Here is a 13,704-nt window from a genome sequence, read left to right as displayed (position 1 = left end):
TTTTTTGTTATTTTCTCAGCATCTGTTTTTGTTGCTGCCATCAGTGTGGTCATTGTTGTTGATGTTGTTTTTGTTGCTGTTGTTGTCGTTGTGGTTGTTGTGGTTGTCATTGTCGTTGTCATCTTATGTCTCGTTCTCCCTTTTCAGTATTGTCTATTCAGACACATGGCCTGTGTTACTAATCATAGCATTGCAACCCCTTTTGGCATTATCAAAGATGACCTCCCTTAATTTTTTGACGCTGAATGCTCGTGGCTTAAACTCACCAGTTAAAAGGATCAAGTGTTTGGATTTATTTAAAACGAAAAAATGTGGATATTGCCTTCATACAGGAGACTCATCTAAAATCCTCTGATGTTAATAGATTTCAGAATAAAAATTTCAAAGTACTTTCTTCCTCTTCAGCTTCAAATAAAACCAAAGGTACCTTGATTGTGGTCAGAAGGAGATTAGAGCTCACTCTGAGGACTGTGGGCTCTGACAATGATGGTAGATTTTGCTATGCGGTTGTTACTTTAAAAGGTTCTAAGTTCTGTTTAGCCTCTATCTATGCTCCAAATACTTTCAATACCAATTTCTTTAACAGCATAAAGTCAACATTGTTGAATTTTTCTGACTCCATTTTGATTCTGGCTGGAGATTTTAATTTGATAATTGATCCGGTATTAGACACCACCAAACATGACTCATCCTTTCGGAAACCAGCATCCTCATACATTACAGCTTTCCTAAAAGAACTAAACATCATTGATGCATGGCGTCAGTTAAACCCTTCCACTAAGGATTACACCTATTTTTCTGCTCGCCACTCTTCTTATTCCCATATTGATTTCTTTTTTATTCCTTCGGTGCTTTTGAAATATAATGCCCAGGTTACTATACTGCCTATGCTCCTTTCTGACCATTCCCCAATTAGTTTCTCTCTTAAAAAATTTTCAGAACCTATCAGATGTAAGAGATGGCGTTTCAATACTACACTTCTTCAAAATAAAGATTTTTTAATTTATATTACCCAAAGTTTAAAAGAGTTTCTCCATTTCAATGGACAATCTTCGGTCAACCCACATATACTCTGGGAAGTAACTAAATCCCATATCAGGGGGGTTTGTACTTCTTTTTCGTCCCACCTGAGCAAAAAACGCAGGGAGACCCTCGAAAATCTTGAAAAACAGATATCATCACTTGAAGCCCAACAGAAAATCAACTTTACAGAAGCCACTCAAAGGCTCCTAACTTCAGCTAGGTCGGAATATAGATGTCTTACCACTGCACATGCTGAGTTCCTTCATTTGAAAACCAGACAAAAATATTATGAATATTCTGAAAGGCCTAGCAAGCTCCTGGCATTGAAACTAAAACAATCAGAACATACAGCCTCTATTAATTGTATTAAAAATGACGCTGGTGAATTGTGTACACTTCCCTCTGATATTAATCGTGTTTTTACATGCTACTACTCTAAATTATATACATCAGAAGCTCCAGAAGATCATCAAGAAATTGAGTCTTTTTTAGACTCTTTAAATTTTCCTATTCTCTCCGATTCACACTTCTCTCTATTAGAAGCCCCAATTACTTTAAAAGAGGTTGAAGATGCCCTGGTCTCAATGCCAAAAGGAAAGTCTCCAGGCTTAGATGGAATACCTCCCGAATTACTCTCAGCCTTGTGGCAGTTGATCGGCCCCATTGTTTTTGACTCGTTTAATTTCTCTTTAGATGTTGGCTCTTTCCACAGAGACCAAAAGAATGCACTCATCTCGCTACTGCTGAAAAAAGGTAAGGACCCAGCCGAATGTTCTAGCTACCGCCCCCTATCTATCTTGAATGCGGACCTCAAACTGTTTGCCAAGGTTTTATCACGAAGGTTAGACTCTGTTGTTTCTTTTTTGCTCCATCCTGACCAAACTGGCTTTGTGAAGGGTCGGATGGCCTCAGATAATATTCGTCGTTTATTACATGTAATAGATACAGCCTCTGAGAAACATCCTTCAGCAATTTTGTCATTAGATGCCGAGAAGGTTTATGACCGTGTGGAGTGGAGTTTTTTATTGGCAGTGTTGAAACGCTTTGGCTTCGGCCCCTCATATATTCATATGGTCCAAACACTATACACAGACCCATCTGCACATGTCCAGACTGGTCACCCTGGTGCTTGCGACTTCTTTTTGACAAGAGGGACCAGACAGGGCTGCCCACTATCTCCTGCTCTATTTGCTCTCTCACTGGAACCATTAGCCCTAGCATTGAGACAAAATAATGTCATCACACCTGTCCAAATTATGAATACATCTCATTACATTTCTTTGTATGCAGATGACATTCTTTTGTATCTAACTGATACCATACCCAACGTTCTCAACCTCTTCCAAACTTTTGGCTCCTTTTCTGGCTATAAAATCAATTGGTCAAAGTCTATTCTTATGCCCCTCCACCTCACACCCACAAATCTCAATCTGCCAAATTTTCCAGTATCTATACAACCTCAGGGTTTTACATATCTTGGTATCACTATAAGGCCAACAATCTCTCAAATAATAAAAGACAATTTTAACTCTGCTTTAATAAAAGTAAAGAGAGACTTTGATACCTGGTCTTCCCTGAAGTGTGGCCTGTTTGGCCGTATCTCTACCATAAAAATGAATATTCTGCCTAGAATTACTTTTCTATTTTCCATGCTCCCTCTTCCTCCACCAGCCACCTTTTTTAAAGACCTGGAGTCTTTATGTAGAAACTTCATTTGGAAGGGGAAACGAGCTAGGATAAGTTTTTCTACTCTTTCCCCTCCCAAAGTACTTGGCGGTCTTGCTTTACCAAACTTTAAACATTACTTTTGGTCTTTTCAACTTAGAGCCCTCAAAGTCTGGTTGGATCCTACTTCAGAAGTACCCTGGCGTGCCATAGAAAACGCTCTGACATATCCAATCAGAATTCAGGACTTACCTTTTTCGTTTGTTAAACTTAAAACTGCTAAATCACATATGGGTTCTATCGTATCTAACACATTATCCATCTGGTACTGCATTGAAAAGCACTTATCTATTGCGTGCAAATTTCACTCCTCTTCTCCCATCTGGCACAATAATGCTTTATTAACCGGGTCAATGCCCTTTACTTGTCACAAGTGGTCTAAACAGGGGATCAAGGTATTAGGTGACATCTTTGATGACCAAGGCCTCCGATCCTTTCAAGACCTTAAAAATTATTTTTCCATCCCAGGTTCCTCATGGTTCTTTTACCTTCAACTCCATACGGCCTTAAAAACTTACGGGGTTCCTTGGGATGTCTCTCCTGGCTTTCATCCAATAATAGCACTGCTCTCCTCAAAGTCCAAACTAGTTTCTCAGATCTATACCAAGCTTGCTTCAACTGGTTTTAAACTTCTTCCTGTTCTATATGGCTGGGAAATTTTTTTACAATCTCTTGATCTGGTTTGTGACTGGCATACAATATGGATTAATTTATTTTCATCATCAAAGAATTTAGCCCATCAGCTAATTCATTTCAAGTTCATTCATAAATTTTACTTTACCCCTGAGCGCAGATTCAAATTGAATTTGACAGATAATGATGCTTGCCCCAACTGTTCGAATTCAGTAAAAGGGGATTACCTTCATATGTTCTGGCACTGTCCCTTGATCAATTCTTTTTGGGAATATGTAAACACTATTGTTAGTAAAATTATCGGTAAATCTCTTCCTACCTGTCCTGCTCTTTACTTACTGGGGTACAACCCCAATGTGTATGTCTCTTTTCAGGAGAAGCGAATCTTAATGGCAGCCTCAACTGCAACTAAAAAGTCTATTATTAAAAACTGGTTTGAACCCGCTATCTCTTTGGATTAATTTATTTTTTGATATTTGTTTATTGGAAAGATCTACCGCCAGAATCAATGGTGCTAAATTCGACTCCCTTCTGACCTGGTCTAAGGCCATCGAGCATATTCAGGAAATGAACGCGTCATAGCTTCTATGATAATTATTATTGATTTATCTATTTATTTTTTTATCTTTTCTTTTTTTCTCTCTAAATTCTAGGGTTGTCTAACCCTACAGGCCCTGTCTGTCCTGTTTGTTTTGTCTGTGGTTGTCTTCGTTTTTGTGTATGTGAGTCTTGTCTGTGTTTTATTTGTTATTGCTGTGTGGTATCAGAGCATCTTTTTACATTATGTTTCCCCTTATTGTCCTGTTTGTGAGTATTGTCCATGGTCTATCTATTACACTCCCTTGTGCCCTGTATTATTCACTATGTTTTTTTCAAAATTTTTGAGTAATGAAATAAAATCTTGATAACAAAAAACAAAAAAAAAAGATGTTGATAAATGGTACGGTGAATTCTGTGAATATATTTGTAATGGTAATAATGTTTGCAGAAATCCATGCACCATTAAGTCAGGTGGATTCGTTAGGAGACGTAAACCTTACTGGAATGAACAGTTGAAAGAAATGTGGAAGGAAATGAGGAGGGCCGAGAAAATATTTTTAAAGTGTGATAGTAATGACGTGAGGAAGCAACAATTAAGGAATGAATTTAAGGTTAAACAACAGAATTTTGACAGGAAACAGAGCCTGTAAAAGAAAACATGAGAGGGGGCAGGCATTAAAAATAGAGCATTTGCAATCAAATAATCCTCAGTTGTTGTGGAACTTGATAAATAATTTGGGCCCGAAAAGAGTTAAACCCATCCCAATGGAAGTGGTGTTGGAAAATGGATCCTCTCTTTTTTCTGTTGATGGTGTTTTGAAAAAATGGGAAAAAGACTTTTGTTCTTTATTTTCTGGAAGTAACCGCCAATCAGAGTGGGATAACTGTTTTTTTGCAAGGAGAATTGAGGAAAAAAATGTTATGGAGACCAATATGCAGCAAGAATCTTACTCCTCTAATCCCTACCTAAATGCTAGTATTACTCAAGAGGAAGTTAAAAGGGCAATTGACACACTGAAACTAAGAAAAGCTACAGGTATTGATAATTTGTCTAATGATTTACTTAAAGTACCCTGTTTATTTCCAATTCTGGGTAATCTTTTTTCTATTTGTTTTGAGTATAGCGTGGTCCCTTCTGAATGGTATAAATCCATCATTAAACCAATTCCAAAATCCCCAAGTAAAGATCCTAGAGTTCCTTTGAACTATAGAGGGATAAGTCTTTTAAGTTGTGTCTACAAGCTCTACTCCAGTATTCTTAATAGACGATTATATAGCTATCTGGAAACATTTGATTTGCTGGCTGATGAACAGAACGGTTTTCGAAAGAATAGAGCCTGTATTGACCATATATTTTCTCTGTCTACTATAGTTCAAGCTAGAATACAGGAGAGGAAACCTACTTTCACTTGTTTTATAGATTTTCAGAAAGCATTTGATTGCATTAATCATGAACTTCTTAGTTTCAAATTATTAACAACTGGTATAGATGGCAAATTTTATAACGCCTTGAAATCTATTTACCAAACACCAGTTGCATGTGTGCAGATCAATGACCATAGAACAGGCTGGTTCTTAACTAAGTCAGGTGTTAAGCAGGGGGATGTGCTGTCGCCAACGCTGTTTGCGATTTATATTAATGATTTGATAATGGAAATTAAGCAAGCAGCGCTTGGTGTAAGACTGGGTGATTTTACAGTCGGCACTCTTGTCTATGCGGATGATTTAGTCCTCCTGGCAGAGACTGAAGACGACCTTCAAAGACAGCTGAATATAGTTCATGATTGGTGCTATAAATGGAGACTAAAGATAACTGAAGATAAAACTCAGATTATGCACTTCAGGAAGAAGGGTGAACTGCAGACTAAGTTTAAGTTTTGTTTTGGCTCAATACTCTTGTCATATATCGAGTACTATAAATACCTAGGACTCACTTTAGATGCCCATCTTACCTTTGAAAAAGGAATAAAAGTTCTATCAGACTGTGCAGGCAGAGCACTGGGAGCTGTCCTTAACAAGGTCAAGCTATGTAGGGATCTTGGATATAAAACTTATACACAGTTGTATAATTCTTGTGTCTGTCCAGTCTTAGACTATAGTGCAGGGATTTGGGGCTATTGTAATTTAACAAAATGTAATACAGTTCAAAACAGAGCTATGCGTTGCTTTCTTGGCGTACACAAAATGGCCCCCAAACTCGCAGTATGTGGCGATATGGGATGGGAACCATGCGAAGTGCGGATTAAGGGTGACATGGTGCGACTATGGGACAGACTCATTAATATGCCCGACAACAGACTTGTCAAACAATTTTTTTTGTGGAACCTTTCAAAAAACTGTTGTTGGACAAGGGAACTTATTAAAATATTTGATGAAGCAGGTCTTCAATATATATATAGAAATAAACTATCTTGTAATGTTAGACAAATTAAGATAATATTATTTGAAAAATATAAACAAAATTGGGCAGAAGAAATTCTGCACAAATCTAAACTAAGAGTGTATAGCTTGATAAAGTCTGTTTACCAACCGGAGCCTTATGTCACCCTTAACCTAACCAGAGCGCAGAGGTCTGTCTGTGCCCAGTTGAGATGTGGTATCTTGCCTCTGGCAGTTGAAACGGGACGTTTCCATTCAATCCCAGAGGAGAATAGAAAGTGTCACCTGTGTGACCTGAGAGAGGTGGAAAATGAAATGCATTTTTTGTTTTACTGTCCTTTCTACCATAAATGTAGACATAAGCTCTTTCTTAAAATGACCGCGGAATGTCCTGATTTGTTTTCTGTGTCTGATGACTGTAGACTAACATACCTGTTTAGTGAAAAAGTGTTTTATTTAGCTCAATATGTGTTGAATGCTTACCAACAGGGCATGGGTGCGCTTTATGTTTGATTGTGGATTTTGCTTTCTGATGACTGTTGATCCCTGATTAATGTATGTGGTGATGTTCTTTTGTTTATTGTTCTTTATTTCTTATGGTGTGTCTTGTAAGCCCATGAGGGCTGGGCACCTCTTTGGTGTATGACACCGTGAAAATAAAATACAATACAATACAATACATTACTATGAAGTGGACATAAAACATGGCGTTGTGATTTTATGCGGTTATTTACTTTCCTATGGTGAAAAAACAACTCCGAGTGTGACTACAGAACAGCTGACGAGCAGAGCCGTTTGCCGACCGGCGCAAAGAAATTCGTGTCTAGTGTGAACAGAAGGTCTGTGGCTTGCGCGAGAATTTCCGAGCATGGCGCTTCGGAGCGCTTCGGCGTCCTGTCTGAACCTGGCATTAACTTCTGTGTTGGGGGAGTAAGTGTAAAAATGCTGATTGACTCTGGTGCAACAAGCAAATGTTATGGGAGAAAATGCATGGGAAAAATTGAAAGCAGAAAGCATTAAGTGCCACTCCTATGTCCCTAAGACAGAGAGAAAACTTTACTCATATTCTTCTAGTCAGCCATTAACAGTCAAGGGGGCATTCATATGTGAGGTGTCTATAGGAAAAAAGACTGAACGTGCTGAGTTCATCGTAATCAGAGGAAGTGGTGAACCGCTGCTTGGAAAAGAGACAGCAATGCGACTGGGGGTCCTGAAAATAGGTGCCAACATTGCTGCCATCACGGACATTAAGCAAACGCTCAAGCAGCAGTATCCTGAAGTGTTCAGTGGAGTCGGAAAACTGAAAACAAGACAGGTCAGTCTACACATGAACCCTGAGATGAAACATGTAGCCCAGCCACTCAGGCGCATTCCATTCAACCTTCGGGGGGCAGTAGAGTCCAGAATTAAAGAATTGGTGGAATTGAACATCATCGAGCCGGTGAACGGACCCACCCCGTGGGTGAACCCGGTTGTGATTGTCCCAAAACCTGGAAATGATGTCCGACTTTACCTGGATATGAGACGGGCCAATGAGGCCATAGTGAGGGAACGCTTTCCGATTCTCACAGTGGATGAGCTACTCCAAGGCATGAACGGCTCAACCATATTCAGCAAGTAAGATTTAAAATGGGGCTACCACCAACTTGAACTGACTCCTGAATAACGTGACAGCACCACATTTGCTGTGCACAACGGAGTGTACAGGTACAAAAGACTATTGTTTGGTGTGTCCTCTGCCAGCGAACAATATCAGCACGAGATAGCCAACGCATTAGCTGGTATTGAAGGAGTGGAGAACATATCTGATGATGTGATCATTCATGCATCTGACCAAGAGATGCACAACAGACAACTACATGCAGTCATGGAAAGACTCAGAGACACTGGATTAACACTGAATCCACAAAAATGCCAGTTCAACATGGACAGATTGATTTTCATGGGCATTCTGCTATCGGAGAAGGGCATTGGCAGCAGATTTATCCCGCAGTTTGCAACTCTATCAGAGCTACTGAGGCGCCTGACAAGGAAAGACACGCTTTTCAACTTAGGGCCGGAGCAAAAGCAAGCATTCAGTGCTCTTAAAACAGCACTCGCTAAAGCAACCACCCTTGCTTACTTTGACAAAGAGGCACCAACCCAGGTAATAGCGGATGCGAGTCCTGTGGGGTTAGGTGCTGTCCTAGTGCAAAACCAGAAAGGAATTAAAGTCCCTGTGTGCTATGTGAGCCGTAGCCTAACTGATTGTGAACGGAGATACTCTCAGACAGAGAGAGAGGCGCTAGGTCTGGTGTGGGCCTGCGAGAGACTACATCCATACCTGTAAGGGCGACAGTTTGACCTAGTCACTAGGCATGGGCCGGTATGAGGTTCTGACGGTATGATAACCTTAGGCAAAAATAATACGGTTTCACGGTTTCATGGTATTATGACAGCTCTAAAATGTGTATTTTCAATGTCTGTATTTAAAAACAAAAAAAGGAAAAAACATTACACATGTGCTTCTCTTCTTCACCTCATGTTAGAGAAACTAGCTGGTGTTATCCATCTTAGCAATAAAGATTGATGAAAGAAAAAAAAGTTATGGATAGCTTTTACTGAGGCAGATGTGGTAACTAGCTAAGATGGCTCTATCTTAGCATGCTAGTTAGCATATCTGCCTCAGCAAAAAAAAAAAAAAGTTACTATCAGAGATATAGAAAAGATAAGATAGAGTAACCACCATCTGCCTCAGTAACAAGCTCATTTCACTAATGTCAGACGCTAATACCCTCGATCATTTCAAGACAACATTAACTTTACCTTGAATTTAGCATACAGCGACGGGTGGTGCTCCCGTAGATGCGCTATCATATTCAATGTATTGCCTCCTCGGGCTGCCACTGTCCGCGAGCACGTTTTGCACCGGCGCCCTTCTTCCTCCGAGCCGTGGCTGTCTGGCTTTTTACGGTAACCGAAGTATTCCCATACAGCCGACTTGGTCCTTTTAGATGGGGGAAAAGTTCGGGGTGCTCGCCTCCTTCAGCCATCATGCTGTTTGTCACTCACAGCAACCGCAGGTGTGTGGGGGGAGGGCACTTTACGCTGCAGCTGCACGTGGCGTGAGGGACCTCTACTTTCTCTCTGACGAGACGTCACATAAAAAAAAAAAACGCTCATACCGCAGGAACGGTATGACGGAAAATTTTAGTGGTTTTGAAACCTTGACTTTTTCATACCGTGGTATACCTTGAAACCGGTAACCAGCCCATGCCTACTAGTCACAGACCATAAGCCACTGGAAGTAATATATGGCTCCAAACCATGTGCATGGATAGAGCGGTGGGTTCTTCGCCGGCAACCGTACCAGTTCAAGGTAGTACACATAGCAGGGAAGAACAACATTGCTGACTCACTATCAAGACTCCTGCCAAACACGGTGAAACAGGCAGAACATGGGCACGAAGCTGATGAGTATGTGAGATTTGTGGCAGTGAACGCAACTCCAAAGGCACTCACCACTCGAGAAGTGGAGGAAGCATCTGCCAGTGACCAAGAGCTCCATGAGGTACGCAAAGCCATAGCAACTGGACATTTTGAGAAGTGCAAACAGTATGCTGTCATTGCAAACGAGCTATGCACAATAGGATATCTTGTTCTAAGAGGCACACGTTTAGTGCTGCCCCAGGCCCTGCGAACACAAGCACTTGCACTAGCCCATGAGGGACATTTGGGTATAGTGGGAACAAAACAACATCTCAGGACTAAAGTGTGTTGGCCTGGCATGGATAGAGCAGCCGAGAGACATTGCAAAGCCTGTCACGGATGCCAAATAGTTGCTAGACCTGACCCACCTGAACCGCTGAGACCCACACCGCTACCTGATGGACCCTGGCGGGACGTTGCAGTTGACCTACTGGGACCTCTCCCGTCCAATCACTCCATTTAAGTGGTAGTAGATTATTTCAGCTGATATCATGAATATGATGTTATGACTAGAGTTCTCAATGGGCCTGAAAATTACAACCCAACCCGACCCGGCCCGTGGCTTTTAAAGCCCGGACCCAATGTAACCTGACACATCAACATGAATTATCTGCCCGAACCTGGCCTGCGGCCCGCCGCCGCCCCCCACCCAGATGGGAATTCAAATCAATCTTTAATGTTCACGCCTTTTAACAATACAAACTGCCCCCGCCCCTCTCCATGATGCACGTTGCAAACAGCAGCCAGACTTTTTTTACGGTGAACAGCAGCGATGATTAATAAATGTTTTTTTTTTTTTTTTTCACTGAGCGGAAAAAATTAAGCCTGAGGTCCGACCTGACCTGAGTCACTTGCTTATATTTTCGACCCGAACCTGGCCCGAAACCCGGGTCCCGTCGGGTTTGTCGGGCCGACCCGACCCGTTGAGAACTCTAGTCATGACCACCACCACAGCAGAGAAGCTCATAGACAGTCTGGAGTCAATCTTCAGCAGACATGGATTGCCAGTCACGTGCAAGTCTGACAATGGTCCTCAGTTCAGATCAGAACAATTCAGACTGTTCTGTGAGGAAAATGGCATCACACACATCAAAACCACACCAAAATACGCTCAGGCCAACGGAGAGGTTGAGCGTCAGAACGCATCACTTATGAAAAGGATCAGAATTGCTCAATCAGATGGACTTGATTGGAAAAAAGAACTGAGAAAGTATGTGACGGTCTACAGGAGCATCATCCATCCAACAACAGGTAAAAGCCCTGCTGAAGAGGAAAGCTGCCTGAACTGATTGAAGTGCACACTGATCAAGAAGTGTGTGATCGTGACACAGAGCAAAAGGCAAAGAGCAAGTTGTATGCAGACACCCGCAGAGGAGCACAGCTATCAGAGGTCAGTGTTGGTGACACTGTGCTCTTGAGACAAGACAAAACTGACAAATTCTCCACCCCATTCAATGCAACACCACACAAGATCATCAACAGGACAGGAAGCAAGGTCGTAGTGGAATCGCGAACAGGAGCTCGATATGCAAGAAGCACCACTTTTGTCAAGAAATACGAAGGGAAGAGACTGAAACAAGGGACATTCTCAGACAAGGGGGAAACACAGGAAGCTGAGGACGACACAGGAATCGGCGAGGCGACAGAAGAACACACACACACCACTGACACTCAGAGTCCACAAACCAGAAATGACATTGACACACAGACAGAAGCAAACATGCCATCCAGGCCGCAAAGGGTCAAGCGAACACCCAATAGACTGTCTGACTATGTTCTCAAATGATTTAAAGAAAAGAAGAGAATTGTCACATTGTTCATGAGTTAAAACCTGTGGGTATACACAATGTGTTTGATTTCTAGCAATAGAAGAAATTATTACAGTTCATGATTTGGAAGAATTGTTGTGATTGATGGTTTCTTAAAGGCAAGCAATACATTCACTAAGTAATGAGTTCTGACTAGTACTAAATACTAAAGTGATTTTGATAAGCGAGGTACATGTTCCTGTGTGGTGAAGTTATGTTACAAATCTGGCCGCTCAGAAGGAGGTTAAAAAGAGAATTCCTGAAATGTGAAGCATAATGTGAAGTATAATCCTGAGTTATATTTTCTGTAACTAAGAAGAGTTTAATTCTAAGAAAAGGGGGGATGTCATGTCCATGAGTAACACGCCCTGTAAGAATGTGGAAAGGTATTATGGGTAGGGCAGAGGAGTTTGGTTTACATTAAATTCGCACTCAGCAAGAGACAGACATGTCTATGTGTGGTCCATATTATTCAGATTGAATTCTGCAACCTCTGCTTAATTCAGAAGTAAAGTAGGGACAAGACAGATGACTCGGTTGCAACAAAATCCTCCCGTTTTATAGCAACTTCCCATTGCCTCCTCAAGCCTGTATCACTGGGAAACCTTCAAAATGTGATGAAAAACAAAACAGCAAGAGACAATGAGAGAGAGTACCAGTTCCTGATGTAATAACGTTAAACGTCAGTGATGTTAGTGACGATGACAAAATGTTATAAATGGTAAAATAACCAAAATTATTGTTCAATCTTACTTGTGAAAGGTAATCCCACGCGATCTGGTGTCAATACTATGCCGGTTATTGAATTGAAAAGAGAGAGAGAGAGAGAGAGAGAGAGAGAGAGAGAGAGGGATGAGCAAGCGGAAGATATGAGCTCCTGAAACTTTTAACTTTTATCGTGTTTTCACTTTGAAATATCTGATTTACAACCCAAATTTATAAACATCAAATGGTTGGAAGGCACACTCAACCACTTAAAGAAGAAAACCAGACTTTTCTATGATTTTTACATCATTTTTTTTTTACCAAAAGAAGTTGCTCTACTGCTACTGTGCATCTGACAGTTGGCTAGCAACAACATCAACAAAGGTCTGAAGAAAAGTTGTCGGTTGAAACCCACCATGATAATGGAACACTGTGAAGCAACAGCTGAGCAGCAGCAACTGATGAACATATCTACAGATACATCAACTGTAGCAACACAGAGACAACCGGGACAGATCACTGGCTGTGAAATACAATACCCCGCAAAAGTCATTACAGCACAGCAGAAGAAAGACTTCAAAATGAATGTGCTACGTGCCAATCCAGAAACACTGGTAGCAGACTTCAGCAAGAAGAACAACCACAAGGTAAAATGCAACCTACAGTACTGTTCTTCACTCACCATCCTGAAAATTGGCACACAGTAATATGTGAGCAGTTTACTCACATTAAGAAGAATGGGATAAGTAAAGGCAGACAGATTACTAGTGGTGTCAACAATAATCGATTCGGCGATGCATCGCAATGCGGGGCATGCACGATTCAGCATCGATGCGGCAACGTGCCATAATCGATTATGTCACTATTTATTTTCTGGTCGATCAGCTTGTGTTCTTACACAAGAACCTTGAAATTCCCAAATGCTAAACAGTGAGAAGTTATGATGTAGGCTTGGGTCAAACTATATATTTCCTCACTCTGAAACGGATTGTTGATGATGGTGATGTTGAACTCAGACGGAAGAAGTTGTTTGCACAAATTTGGTAGTAGGCTAAGCCTACACACTTTATTTTTGGTTTACATTACAATGTTTTTCACATCTTGATATTTTGTTGAATGCACCTGATGTGATTGCCAGATAGGATTCTCATCTCAGGTATATAACTGTCATTGTCTTAAAGCTGCTAAGCTGCTGTTTTGTTGAGAATAGTTGCACTTGACTTTACTACTTGAAAAAAAGTTTCACAGTAATAAGTGGTTACTCTGTGTTGCACTGAATATTTTTATTGCTGGGGGCCTGGGTGGTTGTTGTTACAATAGTGTGACTGATTAATGTTTGCACAGGAGTTCAGGAAGTGCCCTGTCTTAGAGCTGCTATTTTACTATGTGTAAAAAAACACCTATGGTCACTGCTGGAAAAAGT

At 41.0% G+C, this 13,704-nt stretch overlaps 1 protein-coding gene across 1 annotated transcript in view; it reads right to left on the bottom strand.

Moving 5' to 3' along the window:
• Nucleotides 1-13,129, bottom strand: part of LOC311251318 (THAP domain-containing protein 6-like) — a gene marked incomplete at both ends in the record, with an annotated part of 31,478 nt that extends 18,349 nt beyond the window's left edge. The window contains 3 exons of the mRNA XM_084343698.1: nucleotides 12,103-12,181; nucleotides 12,330-12,353; nucleotides 13,101-13,129. Of these exons, the coding sequence (XP_084199824.1) occupies nucleotides 12,103-12,181; nucleotides 12,330-12,353; nucleotides 13,101-13,129 (132 nt within the window). The remainder of the gene's footprint in view (nucleotides 1-12,102; nucleotides 12,182-12,329; nucleotides 12,354-13,100) is intronic.
• Nucleotides 13,130-13,704: the final 575 nt, after the last annotated feature.

The sequence above is a fragment of the Pagrus pagrus genome (genome assembly GCF_965226575.1).
Source record: "Pagrus pagrus genome assembly, chromosome: 22".
Lineage (NCBI taxonomy): Eukaryota > Metazoa > Chordata > Actinopteri > Spariformes > Sparidae > Pagrus > Pagrus pagrus.
The sequence above is the reverse complement of the archived record's forward strand: the minus strand, read 5'-3'. Positions and strand labels throughout refer to the sequence as shown.